This window comes from Arvicola amphibius, chromosome 8 (assembly GCF_903992535.2).
Source record: "Arvicola amphibius chromosome 8, mArvAmp1.2, whole genome shotgun sequence".
Classification (NCBI taxonomy): domain Eukaryota; kingdom Metazoa; phylum Chordata; class Mammalia; order Rodentia; family Cricetidae; genus Arvicola; species Arvicola amphibius.
Genome location: NC_052054.1, coordinates 94,673,707 through 94,693,188, shown reverse-complemented (window position 1 = coordinate 94,693,188; position 19,482 = coordinate 94,673,707). Strand labels below are relative to the sequence as shown.

Sequence of the window (19,482 nt, the reverse complement as noted above, 5' to 3'; positions counted from 1 at the left end):
TCTCTCTGTCAGGAAGTCCCACATGTACCTCCTGCCTAGCTATTGGTCATTTAGCTTTTTATTAAACCAATCACAATGACATATCTTTACACACTGTAATCAAATATCTCACAAGAACTATACTTGATTCTGCGTCCTAGTGTCTGTGTTATGCAGGGTTCTCTATTTCATTAAGGGTCAAATATCTCTTAGTGGTCTTAGCATTCTTCAGAATGGAGCATATATGCTGTGTGATCCCTGTGTCCCTAGAATAAAACTCTCCACTTTCCCAAAAGTTTGCATTTGGCCCAAATAAAATTTAAAGGCCTGGTAACAAAGGTCATGTGGTGGAACAGACTCAGCTATGGATCCTGGCTGCCTGATACAGTAGTATATTGTTATCACTGATAGAGTAGTTTATTATTATACTAATAACCTCCAAAACTAAGTATGCAATGCACAAATATTGTTCTACATTAATCAGAACTTCCGAATGAATATTCTTCTTCTTCTTCTTCTTCTTCTTCTTCTTCTTCTTCTTCTTCTTCTTCTTCTTCTTCTTCTTCTTCTTCTTCTTCTTTTTTGGTTTTTCGAGACAGGGTTTCCCTGTAGTTTCTAGAGCCTGTCCTGGAACTAGCTCTTGTAGACCAGGCTGGCCTCAAACTCAGAGATCCGCCTGCCTCTGCCTCCCGAGTGCTGGGATTAAAGGCGTGCGCCACCAACCGCCCGGCTATTCTTCTTAGTGAGAATCAGTGAACATTTTTTTGAGAATTTCATACATAAGTACAATGCATTTTGATTATATCTGCACCTCCACCTGCAACTCTTCCTGTGTCCCCACCCATTCCCCCCTCAAATTTATGACCATCTCCTATTCTCCTCTCTCTCTCTCTCTCTCTCTCTCTCTCTCTCTCTCTCTCTCTCTCTCTCTCTCTCTGTGTGTGTGTGTGTGTGTGTATGTGTGGTTTGCATGTGTGTGTCTGTGATCTATTAAGTCCAGTCACCATTGTCCACGTGCACATGGGTGTAGGGCTGATCAATGGAGCATGGGCAACAGTCACAGGACCTTGTCCCTGGAACAACTGACTCAGCTTTCCTGGACAGTCATCAGCCTTTAACTCCTTAACTAGAAGTGGATCTTCCTAAACCCTTGCCTGTTTCATGCTGGAATGTTGATCAGCATGGTCTTATGCAGGTCTAGCATAGGCAGCCATAGCTCTTGAGAAGTCATGGGCCTGTGGTTTTGCAATAGTCCTCCTGATTTTTTTTTTTTGGAAGTTTACAAAATAGTAGGTTTCCCTTGTGGTCTTTCCAAACAGTCTTAGAATTATTTATTCTTCTTCCCTGTTCTGCTTTACCCTCCTACACTCCTATACTCTCTGCCCTATGCTGTTTAAGTCCCACCCATTTTCCTTTTCTCCCTTAATAGCACCTATCACCCTCCTCTCTATAGTTCCTTATCTCTCTCCCTCCCACCATGGTCCCTTGTAAGTTTCCTGGTTTCTATGTGACTCTGAGTTATGCACTCCAACCTAAGGATTCAGAGCTAAGGATCCACAAATAAGAGAGAACATGTATTTCCCTTCATTGGTCTTGGTTGCCTCATGCAACATATTATCTTGCAGTTAGTTCAACCCAACTTTAGCTTGCAGATTTTATCACACGACTGTGTACAAGCATATGGAAAATTGCTTCAGCCATTGAAGCTCTCTGTATGTTATAAAAACAGTTCTGCACTTGGTTGACGCTTATGATTCAACCCAGAGGTCTTTAATTTTGATTCACTGGATTTTTGGCTGATTGCTAAAATCAACTTTCATTTCATTTTTTGAGGGCATCCTTAAGATACATTTCAGTCATATGCTTGTATGTGGTACAGCCTTAAAGAATTCTCAGGTTACAATAAGGCATTTGGCTGGCTGAGTTTTCATCTTCGGAGTGAAATGATAGCCACAGATAACTACATTGTGTTTCCTTTGAACAAGGCTCGTGTCTTAGATGTATGAATTCATTTAATCCTTACAAAAGCCTATTTTTAATCACATCTTAGAGAGGCAGAAACTAGGGCATGCGAACATTCCATCACAGGCCCACAGTGTCAGAGCTCTGAAACCAAGAAGCAAAGCAATGCAGGTCTGCTCCCAAGTCTTACCTTTTAATAACTTTGTTAGTCTGTGCCCTGCAAGAACATAATCCAATTGGATCAAAAGACAGATAGGCAGATTTTCCCTGTTCAGTCATCTCAGCTTACAATTTTAATAACCACGGTATATATTACTTTTCTCATGGTTGCTGCCTACATCTAAACAGTTTGGCCGCAAGGAAAATCCTACTTGCTTTTGTCTTCTATAGAGATTATTAAGAGTTGATATCTTGCCGGGGGCAGGAGATGAGTTGTCTTTAAGGGTGTGACTCCGGTTAGGCTGACCACACTCTAGTGGGTGGCCCCACACTGGAGTACATGGGCTGCTACAGAAATAAGGCTCTGTGGGTTATTAAACAAACAAACAAAAAAGACAAACGTTCAGATGGGTAAGTATTTCTGGAAGGAATAAAAGGGAAGTCTTAGGATACATATGATCAAAATGCACCACATACATATATGGACTAAGCCAAGAATTAATACAAATATTACATAAAAAGACTAATTCAGTCTCACCTCAGTCCAGCTGATTTACATCTTTCTAGTTGGTAAGATTATTCCAGGAGAGTACCATTTAAACAGTATTTCATTTTGAAGTACATTTTCAAATGCATACTAAGTCTTTGATTTTATGATTGTTAGAAATATCTCTACTACACTCATTCTGCCATTGCTTTTGACATTCTATCTCTTTCCTCTTTCTTCACTCCTGTTAAATGAGACATTATAACTTATTCTTGTTTCCTTTTTTGACTTGTAAATATTCCCCATAGTATTTGCTAATTATAGTTGTTGCCAACAGTTCTGATAAATAATAAATCTGTTAGCTCTAAAGCATATTTTCTAAACTAGTAGAAACTGACAAGTACAGAGGAAACAACTGACACATTTTATTGAAATGTAGTGATTTTCTCCAGTTTTGGGGAAAATGTAAGCAGCCTTGATAGACTGAAGTTGCACCATACTCCTGTTATTAAATTTTTATCATGCTTGAGTTTTATGTGGCTCTGTTTGTCCTCCTGTGACACAGATAAGTGGGTGCCCTTTTAAATGCTTATTAGTAAGATCATGTGACAGTAGCGCTGATCACTAACATTAATCTCTTTCTGGGAAAGGCATAAGATTCTTTTACTGATTTATTGATATAATTTTAATAGTAATGCTTGATTTTTCTATCAGTAATTTTTTAAATCTCTGTCAGTATATGCGGCTACACATTTACTGTTTTTGTAATAAATGCAAGCGTTCTTTGGCGGATAATATACTTCGTTATAAAAGTCTTAGATCTCATTTGGAAAGAATGTCATTTAAAGTCTCTGGAAGGTGCTTTTATCTTTCTTGGCATCTTTTTCGAAAGCAATGAATTGTGTTACGGCTACTAAAACTAATATTTATTTACATTATTTAAAAAAACATTGTTTCCTTTATTTTATTCTCAAATCTAGAATTTTAAAAAGGAGCAGTCAATCTTAACCATGCTATTTGCCATCTGAGTTTAGCACAGGTCACATTTTAGAGATGGGATGGCTGCCCATGGTCAGGGATAAGAAATTTTTATTTAATGTCTAATTTAAGCCAAAATTCTACAACATTTAACTAGCTACACATCAAATCATTTAAGTAAAGAATAAATGAAACAAGAAGTACATTTTTTCTCTGTGATTAAACATATCAAATTAAAGATAGAACCCAAATACATCTTATCATACCATTTGTTTGGTGAGGCTTTTAAATGTTCCGATTTTAATAATTAGAAGAAAATTATCCTTGGTATTGAGGTCTGATGTCTGGCCCCAGTCTAAATCCTGTCCTGTCAAATGAGAAAATGACATGTGTTGATGCCATTGCAGTTGGAAGGTTCTGATTCTTGAGCACCTTATGACAGGAGTCAGATCAGTCAGTATTAGATCCATGTTCATAAGTATTCCTAGATGACCTTCGTAATTCTACACATTTAGTCTTATAGGATGTAGTTTTAACCTTTACTAATAATAGAGCAGATACATTGGAGAGGAAAATGTTCGTTATCCTATCCAGTATGCACAAAGGAAAATACGAACTCCTTTCCTTGCCCCATCCTAGAATCTGATTAGCACAAGAACCCAGATGCCTGACGTTGAAGTCTCAGCTGGGTCATCCTAACAGCCTCAAAGCTGTTGTGACTGAAATAGAAATGCATTCCAAACGTCTGCTAGTAAAAGCCAAGTTCTTCATAGTGCTAAGGTAAATTTTCTTAGGCACCACCTCTCCTGTACTGAGAATTCCTGAAAGTGGACCTGTTGATAAATACATTCTAGCTATTTATACTGCCTGGGTGTTTTGCAAAAATCTCTAACCATATTGACAAGTATTTTGATTTTATAATCGGTGTGGTTGGGCTCCAAACAATTTGTACATAATGATCCTTGCAAACTGTCTTCTTAGCCAAGTAAGGTCATATGCTGTTGGAGTTTACACACAGCCAGATTAAACTTATGTATACAGTAGTTCCAATATTTTATGAAACTGGTATTTGACACCAACACAATGCTTGCTTTTGCACATTGGATACTTTTATCACCATTAGTGACATTCATCTTCACAAGTACTTAACCCTGTCGCACGTTTGGTGGCCTACTGAACTTAAAGCAGCAGGAGCGAAGACATCTGCCCATTATCTTAAGTGAGCGCAGTTAGTAAAGGCACATTTTTACTAAGTAGTCTTATCTTACTGTCAGTATTACTTTAGGGTAGGAAGAGGTAGTGACACCCATACATTCCCAGGGTATGAGAGTGTGAAAATCCTGCCCTTTTAGAGACTGGAGCATCCGTGAGACGCGACAAGAAAGTAAATGGGAGGTGGTAGTTGAAATGGTTCTGGGCTCCGAGAATCTGAGGAAAGCAATTAAATATCTACTTTGGTATATACTTAAGATTCACTTAGTGTCCATCCATAAGTTCCAGGTGTAGGCAGAAGTTTCCTGTCCAGCAGCCACTCTCAAATACTCTCTCAGAGGCTTAATATTAATCACAAACACTCGGCTGACAGCTCAGGCTTGGGACTAGCTAACGCTTAAATTAACCCATATTTTTTAATCTATGCTTCATCACATGACTTGGTACCTTTTCTCAGTACAACGTGCCCATCTTGCCCTCTCTGCATCTGCCGGCAGCTCTCTTACTTAGCCCATCTTCATCCCAGAATCCTCTGATTGTCCTGCCTAACTTTATCTTTTCTTGCTATAGGCCAGTCAGCTTCTTCACTACCCAATGAGAGTAACACATATTCAGAGCGTGCAGAAGCATTATCCCAAAGCATTCCAGGAGTTGGCTACACAGGACAGAATGATGACAAATAAAGGCCAAATCACAAAGAAAAGGAGAATCAAATACACCTGAAATCAAGACTATCTAAATTATTTTCTTTGGGGAATGATTTGCCCCTCTGTTCACCAATCTAGACATCTGTAATTATCATGTTTATGCCCTTACTTCCAAAGCTAACTTTCAAAGGCACAATTTTAATCACATCACCCCCATGCTGAAAACCCTTCGGTGACTCACAATTCACTGCAGCATCAATTTCCAGCCTTTTTTCCTCTTTTGACAGCCAGTGTGATAGGTGATGGATGCCCTTCATCCCACAGCTCCACAGCCCAGGGTTGTCTGCAGATTGAAGCATGCGAGCTGAACTATGCCCCCTTCTCCAACTCAGAAAAGCCTATTACAGTACACGCAAGAAAAAAAAATAACATCAGTGTGTGCTCCAGTATATCGCAAACTAAATTATTTCCCTACTCCGTGCTCTTCCTACTATTCAGAAAGTACTTGCATCATGCCTTAAAATTAGCTGTAGTATAGGTCATGACCGTACAAGGCAAAAGCACAACCCTCCTTATAAGTATCTTCATGTAATATATAATACATCTTCTGTCTGAGTTTACATCGGATCTGATGGTTGGCTTCTCCTGTAGTCCTGCTTGCCACAACCGCCAGGCTTAGCATTTGTTTCTCAAGTCAGGCTTCTAAACATTATGAAACATGTGTTATAGTTATGAAAGTCTTTGCTTTTCTTCTTTCTGACAAAAATATTCTCTTCCCACTTCCAAATCCCCTCAGCCTCCACTCAGCCATGCTTCACTTGACACAAAAATCACATCTTTTTGCTACTCTAGGAGATCTTGTGGCGAGAGAGATTTTGCTATGCCAGCCAAAGCCTCCAGCCGGATTATGGGACCATTTCTGTGTTCTCATGCTCCTCTGTGTCCCAAGTATTTGATTCCTGTTTTCTCTGACCTTCACACTTGTCTTACTTTGCATTCTTACAGTAAATTCATCAAGACCGAGAATCATGTATGTTTTATTTTATGTTCATCGTATTCAGTGTAAAGGCTACACTTATCTGTTGAAACTGCATTATTAAAAGCCATTGGTAGATGTTAGCGTTTTTGTTACCTTATATAAAAAGCTGTGTGGAAAGGTACATTTACGTGAACAGGTGCTTTTCCATAAATGAGAAGATTATTTGTAAATTCCGATTCTTACACTGGCACTCTCCCAAGGGTTCCAATGCCTGGTATGTAAGTCCTAGGCCACATTCTTCAGAAAGTGGGAAAAATCAATGGAGCTTGGATTTCTGCTTTGATATTTCTCAGAATCTCTTGTTGAAGCATGGGGGGGGGATGAAACTTTGATACAGTAGCTTTCAATGTTATCTTAATAGTTACATATCATCAGTATGTATATAACACTGTATATAGAACCTGTTCATTTATGAGCTGGTTTATGACTTGGGTTAATGCAAATTAACTCGGGTGTACACTGAAGATTGTAGTTCTCTGAATACAGAATAGGAATCATAGGGTCAGAAACAGGAATAATTTGTCAGTCAGTAATAGAGTTGTCAGTGCTGTCTGTTTGTCCTGTTAGAAAACAAGAAAATATGTACAAGGACAGAGAATTCCAATTTTTATAAGAACACTGAAGCTAAGACAAATGATGATGTCTTACATAGTTCCAAGTGTAATGGGTAATCAATAAATAGCTTAGCCTAGGAACTGCTGTCGATCGGTCATCCAGATTTTATTCATATGGGAGATAGACGGACGGACAGACAGACAGACAGACAGATAGATAGATACAGACAGAAAGACAGACAGGAGAGAGTGAAATATTGAGGGTTTTTGCTAATTTCTGCCACTTATTTGCATTTTAAAATTGTATATTTAAACAATACCCCCCAATGTTGGCATAAGTTTTCAAAGACATTAATTTAATGTTAAAAATCTTATCAAGGAAGAAGCGATTTCAAGTTGACTCTTTTGTAGCTTAAGATCTGTCTGATTTTTACAGACATCTCAGCAGTGGGAAAGGAGAGCGGAGGGTCTCAAGACGAGTCCAGTCCCTTTATGTCACAGCTCGAGAGGCTGCGCGGCATGTGCATGCGCTTGGCATATTTCCTGCTCGAGTTTGTTTCCGTGTCTGTGCATGAGTCTGTGTGCCAATGCTGCGTCTTTGCCTCTGTTTTTACACTGAATCCATGTGTGGCTTTATCTTTTAGATTTCCATGTGGAGGAGGCCCTGGACTGGCCTGGAGTGTACTTGTTACCGGGCCAGGTCTCTGGTGTGGCACTGGACTCTAAGAATAACCTAGTGATTTTCCACAGAGGTGACCATGTTTGGGATGGAAAGTAAGTAAGATTCTTTTCTCCATTGAATTAAGAGTCCTTACAGGTGAACTCTTGATTTAGTTTTTTCCTTTGGTTTTTTTTTTTTTTTTTTTTTTTTTTTAGAAATTCTGAAGAAGTGTGGGTGTATGTGAAAGTTAGGTGGCTCTCCTTTTTGTGATGCTCGTAGCTAGTTATGAGTATATCCAGGATTCAGGACTAGTGTTCTGCAGAGTGGATGCTCGGGTTCTATTGTAGTAGTTCTTTGATTACGTCTTCCCTTTCAGCTCTACGATTTCAAGAATTGCCGCGAGATGTTTGCCTTATGTTTCCATATCAACCTATATGCGTTCTGGGATTTATTCTTATATAGAAAACGTATTTGTTAGTTCAGCCCCCAACTATGAAAAATAGCAGAGGGGAAATCTTGTGCATTTTAAAACAAAGTAGTCTCTCATACTAGTTTATAGAAAAGGCAGGAACAGCCTGAAATCCTGCCTGCCTATTATCTCTATCTTCTTCTTGAAACTACTCTCTTTTCCCGGGTGAAACATAAAAAGCTCAGCCCCACACTCATGAAGCATTTCAAGACATCAAAGAAAGTAATCCAGAGAAGCAATCATCTAGGAAGTTACTAGGTGGCGACAGAAAAACATTTTGCTATTTCCCAGCTTGTTTAGAAAAAAAAAAAAAAAACCACCTTCCTGTCCTGTCCCTGCTGCCATCCCATGCCATGACAGTGTGAACTTTGTAGATGTTGTGATTGGGGGGTTGGCTTCCATGAGTGTGGGAGTCATGAGTGTCATGGCCTTCATATCTTCACACAGGTTTATTAGTATGTAAATTCTTTTATGAGCACTATGTCTAATGCCAACACTGGACCCATTTAACTTCTGGGGCTTCTTCCTCTGCATTTTCTTTCTGACCTTTCATTCCGTCTTGTACTGTGTTCTTGGAGTCACTCTAAGGGTCCTGTCCTGGATGGACTGCCGTAGGCCCATCAGTGCTTTAAGTGAACAAGAGTTATTATCACCATGACAATTCACATTTTACAAATGAAAACCAAGGCTCCCCTCAATGTCTCATCAGCAAGTGGCAAAGCTTCAGGTCCTTTACATCTGAAAACAGACTTGGCCACCTAATTGCTTGGTGATAGCTTTCCATAAGTTTATAAGTATGCTCAGTGGTTAGATATGTTTAGGTGTGCCACCAAAACATAGTACATTGTTTTGGTTCTACTTACTGATGAATATCCATTTGTCATTTCTTTAACTGCAGATTTACACATGAAAGTAAAGTTTTGAATGTTTTCAGTGAATTTTAATGAGTCTTCTCCTTTCATATGTACAATTACAGACTCTCATCTGGGAAATTGGGGCTCCGCTCCTCTTTTTAAGAGCTCTTGATTCAAATCATTCTGTCACGCACATATAGATGAGTTTTTTTATGCGGTTAGATATGAAATATAATCGACATTTCAAAAATGCATGACTACTTGTATTGCTATGTAACTGTCCTTCCTGGTTGTCACACAAAGTGAATGGGAGAAAGATACTTGGAAGTCCAAAGCAAATAATAGTACTCAGCATGCCATCTTGCCACTCCACTACGTTGACTTGGTTGATACTAAACATCTAATGGTATTTTAACAAGTGCTTTTAAAAGCAAACTATCAGTACTCATTGTGGCATATTCTTCATTTTAATGAATATTGCTACATTTTCTGCATGAATTTCTTAGTACATTTTGCCAGACAAGAAAATTACAGCATCATTTTCTCCCATTGATACGGCTTCAGCTGGCAAGAACTAACATTGGACAGAGTCCAGGCTTCCATTTTAATATTATATCCACTTCAAGCAAACAGTAAAGGCTGGGATAATAGTTAAGTAGCAAGGAAGGGTCAGGAGAGGTCAGCTTGAAGGGAGACAACACAAGACTAAGAAACAGGAGCCATTAGGATAAGACTCTCTGCAGCTTATGCGGGAGTTCTGGCTGTAAAACTGCTTTTGCCTGACACCCAGAATTCATCTAGATACCCAGAATCATTTGGAAGTACATTCACCACCAAGCCCTGTGTGTGTGCCAAGGTAAATGACATCAGTAAATGGATGCTTTGGAAAATGCAGAGGAAATTGATGGCTTCGCTCACTATCTGTTTCGCCATTCTCTTCAGCTTTATTTCTTGGCTATAAGAATGTGTGTAGTTTCTCTTTCTCTCCCTGGCATGGTCTGTTGGTCACAGCAAGGTTTTCCATTCATAATTTTAAAGACGTCTTCAGGATCACACAGATATCAGCTCCCAGACAGTTTCTGCTTTATTATTCATGAAGACAATTAGAAACAGATTGTTCTGTCGGGGCTTGGGGGGGGGGGTTGTTGTTGTTGTTTTAATTGATTTGAATTTATTCAAAGAAAAGCCTTATATTCTGTGTGTGAGTGGTCATGCATGGCCATTATTCCTGTAGGTATGGGTTGGTATAAATTGGAAAGAAAACCTTATTTTCTTCCTTGAAAGCCAGGCACTGCGCAGTGATGCCTTCTTGTAGGATTTATGCCGTACTGATAGAGACTAGAATTAAAGGCTGGTTGAGACTGCATTCTTGTTGCCACACTGTTCGCATAGTGACACTTCTTCCCTTGATCTCAGCTGAGAAGCCATGTGGCAAATCTTACGCTCATTTTCCTTGAAATCTTTCCAATCCAGTTTCTCAGCACAACAAAATTCTAGGTTTCACAGGGGGAAAGGCTTACTCTAAATCAAATCTAAGTAATTTCTATCCCACAGTTCTTAGAAAGGGATCACTTCTCTGTATCAGACAGAACTTGGAGCTTATCATCTCGGCACCCCAGGGTTCTTTGGATGCTATTGCAGCAGCTGTCTTCACAAGTCGCATCCCGATAGCCTCCATCCCTCTCACTCTGCCACTTAACCTGTTGTAAGTCAATATGCCAATCAAAATAAAATAAATAAGAATCCTAAGCCACTTAATATCCTGAAAAATTATCTTCCTTTCTTGACTTGGTTTTTATTTTCCTCCTGACTGTCCCCAACTTCAACATGACAACTTTCAAGACGCTCCTTAGAGCAGAAATAGGAAGTGCCTATTGTCAGCAGAGAATAGTGCAATTTATAAGAGACTCCCATCTGCCCAGATGTGAGCAACTAGCCTCCTTTAAACTTTACGTGTAACTTGTCTCCAGGACAGCTGCTTCTCGCTGTGTTTCTCAGAAGGCATCGCCATAGTCGAAGGCTTGTTTCTGGGTCTCTTCTTCATTCGTCTCAGACTTGGTTGGGTTGTCTTGGCAATGACTCATCGCAAAACCCTTTGCTAGACTCCATACCTGTGCCCTGATTTTCAAGTGTTTAAAGTTGTATCCCCTGTGTCACCTATAGCTTCCCCACATGGAGTTGGAAGAGATTTTGGAAATTTGTTTGATTCAGACTTTTAACTGCTACTGACAGGAAAGAAAATAAAAACTAGGGAAAGGCAAAATTTATCATTGTATATAAATGAAAGTGTCAAGGATATGGTAGCCCAAACTACAACAACAAGATCCCTGTTAGGATTGTATACTGATATACTAATATCATATACTAATATACTAATATATACTATATATTATATATAATATATAATATATAGTATATATTATAATATATTATAATTATATAATATACATTATATAATTATAATTATATAATTATAATATATAATATAATATACTAATATACTAATATCATAGAGAAGATAGCCTTCATCCTGATATTCCAATAGAATGTCCCTAAGATGAGTTTTGTATCATATATTGGTATGTCTTTTTTCTTTATCCTTGTGAATGTCAGACTTGGGGGTCTAGAATGTTGGATCAACCAAACAAAAGCCAAGATCTCATTAATACAAAATGGGATGCCATACATTGAGCACTGCCAGAAGAAAACACCACCAGAAGGCTTTATTTTAGCTGCCAGTGCATCTGTTCTATGTATCATCAGTAGTTCTATGCCTGGACTTCTTCCAGTGCTAAGAAAGTCCCTGTGGGGCTGGAGAGATGGCTCGGCCACTAAAGATGAGGCTCACAACCAAAAGCGTGTGTGTGTGTGTGTGTGTGTGTGTGTGTTTGTATATGTCACTGTATATGGACATGCTATCCAATTCTGATGCACTTCCAGATGCCATAAAGTTCTTCACATGCTAAAATCAAATCTGAGGGGCTGGAAAGATGGCTCAGCAGTTAAGAGCATTACCTGCTCTTCCCAAGGTCCTGAGTTCAATTCCCAGCAACCACATGGTGGCTCACAACCATCTGTAATGAGATCTGGTGCCCTCTTCTGGCCTACATGTATACATGCAGACAGAATATTGTATACATAATAAAATTAAAAAATCAAATCTGAGTCTGCCTTCATCATGATAATTTAGAATGGGCTTTCTCCCGTTTTTCCATGTCTTTATTTGCATTTTGTAAACTAAATGTTCCCCAGGCTCTCAACTATCTTAATGATGATTTGATTATTTTCCTCTGAAAGCATTTTGGTTTCTTAGATCTTTAATTTCTTTCTTCTAGAAGTGGCCACATTACCTCTTGTATTGGATCCAAGTAGTGGTACACCACTTTCTTTGCTGTTGTTTTCTAGATGTGTATCAGTACCATAGGACTGTATTTCCTGTGTGTGTGTGATTTTATATGTGTGCCATGAGTCTATGGGTATCTGTGTGTTTGTGTGCCTGTGCCTGTGTTGAGTGTATTTGTATGAGTGTATGTGTGTGTTTGTGTTAGTGTCTGTGTCTCTGTGTGTATGTTTGTGCGTGACTGTGTTTGTGTATGTTTGTATGTGTGTCTCTGTATCTTTCTCTCTCTGTGTGTGTGTGTGTGTGTGTGTGTGTGTGTGTACATGTGTCTGTGTGTGCTTTGATGGGCACCAAATTCAGAAATTTCCTCAGCTAGGCAAACACTCTATCACTGAGTTTCTCCTTCAAATCATTATTTTATTTTTCTTTTAATAAAAGAGTGTCAGGTTGCTCTCTTTTTAATTTTTAATCTCCTAAAGTCTTCAAATATACATATAAAAGAAGTCAAAAAGTTTTTTCCAAAAACGTATATTTCTGTTTTTCAGAATATTAAATTTAAAACTTTGTCACAGCTATGTGTCACTCAATAGGTTTGACATTGTTTAAATTTACAGATATTTTCCTCCTAATTATTCAGAAAATAATGTGTCCTCTCTGTCCTGTATTAGGTATCTGACAAGCATACCTTTCATGCTTTATAAATGTAGTTTAAAATGTGTGTCTAGGGGCTGGAGACGTGGCTCCTCACTGAAGAGCACTGGCTGCTCTTTCAGGAGATCCGGGTTCAATTCCCAACACCCATATGACAGGTAACAACTGTCTGTAACTACAGTTCTAGGGGATCCAACACCCTCACACAGACATACATACAGAAAAAAACACCAATGGACGTGAAATAAAAGTAAATGATTTTTTAAAATGTGGGACTAAGTGCATGGTTAATCCTGTAAGCTGTGTGCGCTGAGAACTTGAGATCTTTAGATTTCCTCATGTAGCTTTCAAACCGAGTCTTCCTTGATGTCCATCACAGAGGACTGTTGCTTAGATTTGCTGGTTTAGAAATCGATTTTCCTGCAAATTTTAGTTTAAGAAAGAAAATCCATTGCAGGATTTGCCGCTGTAGTTTTCTGGAGCCTGCAGTGATTTTATCTGACTGAGGTTTTGCTTCAACAGCTGCCATTTCTTTTATACCTTAAAATTTGATTAGGCCCGAACAACACAGCTCAAAGTGCCTGACCCATTCCGAATCCCTGTGTATCTGAGAGAAACTTGAGCTTTACAGAAGGACTGCCCCCATAGTCTCCTCCTTTCTGCCGTGTTGCCGTCACCTGAACTGCACAAGTATCTTCCACTTCCGTGCCGCTCTTTGTGGTTCATCTTCATCCCTGCGCTATCCTCCCCTCTACTACATCTATGCCGTAAATCTGAATCATGGAAATCATGCAGTCAACTCTCAAAAGAGAAAAAGCCGTGTTTATAGAGACAGGTGACCTGACTTTCTCTTGGTAGCTGCTACCCAGCTTTGAGATATGCAACAAAGTACTTGAATTGCCTGCATATCAGCTCTTTGTCTAAAATGAAAGGGGGGGTAATAATTACCTCATATTGCTTAGTAACAGCATGAATTTGTCACGTCATTTGTGCCCAGTGGTCATATTGACGGAACGTGATCTGAAGCCCAAGACTCCTGACAGCTGGTTCTCCACTCTCTTCTGCTTATCGGGGTCGCCCAGCCGAGGCCCATCAGAGGACTGAACAGGACTGCTGGTTTCCTTGTCTTCCCCATTTTCTTATCACAGGACTTTTCCAAACTATGTATGCAATCAGGATTTTTTTGATGTAATATTTTAAGCATATCCCACTTAGGGGGGCTTTATAAGCTGTTCCCCTAAGACACATTTTTATTTATTTGTTCAATTGGAAACCTATGGTTCCTTTCACAGTCTTAATTTATATAATTACAGCAACATGTCATTTCTTTCCTTACTTTATTACTTATTTTGCATTCCCTTAATTTTGATTGATTGCACAAAAGTTTATTTTGTACTTATTCTAGCCCTTTGTATGTGTGTGAATTCGAAAAAAGCATTTCTTCTGAGCCTTATCTAAACTGTTTGATTAGCTGGTAATGTACAAAATCATTAATGGGGAATTCAAACTGTTAGAATAAAGAACTGATGAATTCCAGCCCATAGGCCACTGCTCAGTCTTTGCAACCGAGTGCTTTTTTAGAGACGCATACAAAATCCATCAGTGCTCCGGGCACTGTGTGAAATGTGCAGGGTATTATTAGACCCCATGAAAAGTTAAATGTGGTTGAAATAAAGACTTCTCTGCAGCACAGAAAGGGAGGGGGGGTGGCTGCTTTAGAACACTAAATAATCAGTTTGCTATAGCAACGATATAATCTGCCATCCATTTGTGAGCTGTTCAAGGGTTACCTTTCTTAGAATTACAAGAGAGTTTATAAACCATTCTGTTTGGCAGATTGTGCGTGTGCGTGTGTGTGTGTGTGTGTGTGTGTGTGTGTGTGTGTGTGTGTGTGTGTGGTGCACAGGCTTTGCCTTTATTATTTGCCCTGTGTAACACCCAAGACCAGCTGCTAGTTCGTGGAACTCCAGCCATCCCAAGTGAAAAGCTTATAAAAGACCACCAGTCGTTTGAATGACTGAATGTCCCCTGGTGCTGCCAGTTTAAACACACAGACATCTGCTAAAAAATGTTAAATGGGAGGGTCAGGCCTGCCGAGTCTTGGCTAATGCCTTTGAAGCTCCATTTCTCCTAAGAATGTTATCCTTTCCTTACATGTTATTCACATTATTAGAGGTGAATTGATAAAATTAAATGATGTCAGTGTAAGTAGCTTCTTTAATATTTGGATTTTGCTCTCTTTCCTTTGTGTTTCCTTTTCCTTTTGTTTGTGGGTGGGTGCTAGCTACGTAAAGCGTTTCCCTTGTTAGTAAAGTCAACAGCATACATACTCACTAGCTGAGAGACCCCTAATGGATACAGCATAAATGTAGTGATAATCGGTAAAATAAGTATAATTCTTTGGAAAAGTAACTAGTTCAATATGCAAGATGCCATTTTCCACACAGATGGCATAAGTGCATCTAGAGATATAAAATCAAGCAAAAGCCCTAATATTCTATTGCTATATTGTCATAAGGTATTGGGAAATACATAGTGATAAGATGAGAAAGCTGGTGGCTTCAATTGTTCCAAATTATGTTAAGAGAGATTTGATTTATTTTCTTTCCATTGTTAACTTTTGTTAGCATTCTCTTCTCAGTTGGCTGTTTCCTAGTTTTCTCCCATACCATGAAAAGATCACTGAGTGAAGTAAAAGGAATTGGCCCCTAAATTAACTTTACTGCTTGTTATCATGATGAGAAACCTGCAGCCTCTTAGATAAGCGCAGACGCCATCACACAGATTGTGTCTGTTAGAGAAGAACATCAGTTACTCGACAGATGTTTGTCCACATTGTGAGCACTGCAAGACAGTGCATTTCATGAAGGGTGTTCTCCACTGACCTGGTCAGCAGCTGCCGTGTTCTCCTTTGACCTGACTGGCATAGGACCCTGAGTCTGAATTATTTATATCTGTTCATCAACGCAACTTTTATTCTCAGAAGTCAAGTCCAGTGCTCAGGATCTGTGAAATCAAGGAAATAATAATAAAACTTTAAATTTGGGGGATGGACAGTGAAGCTGAACTTCAAAAACAAAGACAGATTCTCATTTCTTTCAATGAAATAATAGTTTTGGGTTTTGATCATTTACAAGAATTACATGACCAGAGATGGAAAGGAGGCAGTTAACTTACAGACTGACTACAACGCATCATTAGAGGAACCTGCCGCAAGGAAATATACTCTACTTCCATGTGGCTTATTATTCTGCAGAGAAGAGAGGCAGAATTAGGTGTGCTGAGGTCTGATATGCTGCTGCCTTGTGAAAGGACACAATGAGCCACTGGAATGGCACAGTTAGGAGCTATTAATGATGAGTCTGAACGCTTTCTCCTTCCAAAATGAACAGCACTTGGTAAGAGTTGTGAGGACTTAAGAATGTTTCGTGTCTGCTATCAGTCAGAAAAGAAATGGGTCCATATATTCTACACCCAAGCAACAAAACTTTTTTTTTTTTTTTTGGTTTTTCAAGACAGGGTTTCCCTGTAGTTTCTAGAGCCTGTCCTGGAACTAGCTCTTGTAGACCAGGCTGGCCTCGAACTCAGAGATCCGCCTGCCTCTGCCTCCCAAGTGCTGGGATTAAAGGCGTGCGCCACCGCCGCCCGGCTGCAACAAAACTTTCGAGTATCATCAGTGATATAGGGGAATCAAAATATGAGCAGTGGATCTATCACTGTTAATACCCTGGCTGTGATCTTCTATGTAGTTTACAAAAAGGTCATTATTGAGGAAAGACGAAAGATGAAGTCTACGCAGATGCCCTTTGGCATTTCTTATAGCTGTGTGTGAATCTAAATTCATATCAATTAAAATTTCCCCTAGAAAAGGGGGAGGGGAAACATAGTTTATACACTCAGTCTATATGTACACCAGCAGATAAGGGGAGTGTAGCGTATGTGAGCAGTGGAATCTTTTTTTTTTTTTTTATTTTTTCGCCCATACCCCCACTCCCTCCCTCTCCAGGCCAAAGAGCCATCAGGGTTCCCTTCACTATGTTAAGTCTAAGGTCCTCTCAACTCCCCCCAGGTCCAGGAAGGTGAGCAACCAAACTGACAAGGCTCACACAGAGCCCGTCCATGTCGTAGAGACCAAGCCCATCGCCATTGTCCTTGGCTCCTCAGTCAGCCTCCACCATCAGCCACCCTCAGAGAGTCCGATTTGGTCGCATGTTCCATCAGTCCCATTCCAAGTGGACTTGGTGGTCTTCCATTAGTTCTGTCCTGCCGTCTCAGTGGGTGAACGCATCCCTCATGGTTCTGACTTTCTTTCTCATGATCTCTCTCCTTCTGCTCCTCATCAGAACTTTGGGAGCTCAGTCCGGTGCTCCAGTGTGGGGCTCTGTCTCTATCTCCATCCATCGCCAGGTGAAGGTTAAGGCTCACAGTGAGCCCGTCCATGCTGTAGAGTTCACATTCATTGCCGTTGTCCTTGGTTTCTCAGTCCTCCTCCACCGTCAGCCACATTCAGAGAGCCCGGTTTGGTCCCCTGTTCCATCAGTTCCATTCCAACTGGACTTGGTAGTCTCCCGTTAGATCTGTCACACCGTCTCAATGGGTAAACGCACTCCTCACAGTCCTGACTTCCTTGCTCATGATCTCCCTCCTTTTTGAGCAGTGGAATCTTATTCACCCTTGAAGAACATATTCATGTTATTTGTATGAAATGAGTATTAAGCAATGCAATTAAAACTCAGGAAGCTAAATATTGCATTTTATCTCTCATATAAAATATCAAATTAAAGTAAATAAAAGTGACTGGCACGAGGGAATTATCATAATGGGGGTGAATGTAAACAAAATCAAAATAGATAATAAATATGTATGAAAATGTCTTAATGAAGTCATCTTATACAATGAGTAGGCAGTAATTTTAATTCACCAAAGAACAGTAAAATAATATATATTTCATTATAAAAAAGACATTACAACTGCTGTTGTTACAGGAAACATAATTTTCACATTATTTATAGCCACTGAACCTTTATGTAGCCCTAAACTGATTATGAATAATGAGAAATATTAGACAAACTTTTTTTTTGGTTTTTTGAGACAGGGTTTCCCTGTAGTTTCTAGAGCCTGTCCTGGAACTAGCTCTTGTAGACCAGGCTGGCCTCGAACTCAGAGATCCGCCTGCCTCTGCCTCCCGAGTGCTGGGATTAAAGGCGTGCGCCACCACCGCCCGGCTAGACAAACTTTAGTAGCTAATGAACTAGGGACTCCATGCTGTGTAAAGTTAAGTTCAACCTCAGGTATCTATTTGCTTATTTTAACTTTAGTTATTTAATGTCATAGCTTAGAGAAAGTAAGATTATTGATGGCTAAATCCTTTATTTTCTAGAGGAACAATAGTAGTATTTCAAGTAAAAATTAATTTTTAATATTATTTCAGATATAAAATAAATTCCTGGATGCTTACGATAGCAATAGTGCATGGCTGTCCTTTACTTCCCTCCCATGTTTAATGTTACCTTGTAAATTCATACCTTACTTTTGTCTTAATAGGATTTTATATTTAAATTTAATCATGTTACCAGAATATCATGTGTTTTGTGTGGTTTTTTTGTTACTGATGCTGTGTATGTTTTATAAATGTGATTTTTTTATTAGCGACTGCTGTGAGGTTTTAACTACACATGTCAATGTGTTTACTTAAGTTTTAGACTGACCAAGATAAATCAATACTTTGTGTTCAATTGAATACATCTTTAATAAGAACTACTTCAGGGACTTACTGTTATCTTTCAGGAAAAATATACCCTAAAGACTTTACTAGTCAAGAAGCTCAGATAATTATGTGATGGATATTTTTAATGGCAAGAGAGTATGATTTAAAACTTTATGTGTTCCTACTGGGACCTTTCTGTTGGTTCCACCAAAAAAAAAAAGCCAGGTAATAAATGAATGTATGATAGATTTGAGCAGCTTATCACCTTCCCAAGTTGTAAATATTTCTTGACAAATATTTGATGTTATTCCAGTTCTTTTGATTATCTAGGTGAACTAAAAGAAAACACACATATCTAGTTTACATAGAAACACATCTGTGTGTGCGGATTCAAAGCTTTGTTTTTGGACATGTGAAATGGCTTCTTGGTGTTTGGTTCATTTACATCTTTGCTCCATAATAAGCTTAGATACCAACTCATCTTTTTAAATGCACAGAAAACATGAAACAGCCTCTGTATTTGAGTTTTCACTTGCTGGTTTCAGTTATTTGCAATTAACCCAGTCCAAAAATACTAAGTGGAAAATTCTAGAAATGAATAATTATACATTTTAAATCTATAACTTTCTTATTTGGAGAGGTATGATAAAAATCTCCTCCTTCTTGAATCATCTCTTTGACTATCATCTACACGCTGGATCTGTCCATCACCGCCTCAGACACTTAGTAGCTCTCTCATGATCAGCTGACAGCATCAATGTACTTTGCTTGACTTATGCTCTC

General features: G+C 39.1%; 1 protein-coding gene across 12 annotated transcripts in view; it reads left to right on the top strand.

The window, feature by feature from the left end:
* Pam (peptidylglycine alpha-amidating monooxygenase) overlaps positions 1 to 19,482 on the top strand; it is a 289,362-nt gene that overhangs the window by 243,302 nt on the left and 26,578 nt on the right. For all 12 annotated transcript variants that reach the window (XM_042055489.1, XM_038338643.2, XM_042055490.1 and 9 more), the window contains one exon: positions 7,662 to 7,791. In XM_042055489.1, the coding sequence (XP_041911423.1) occupies positions 7,662 to 7,791 (130 nt within the window). The remainder of the gene's footprint in view (positions 1 to 7,661; positions 7,792 to 19,482) is intronic.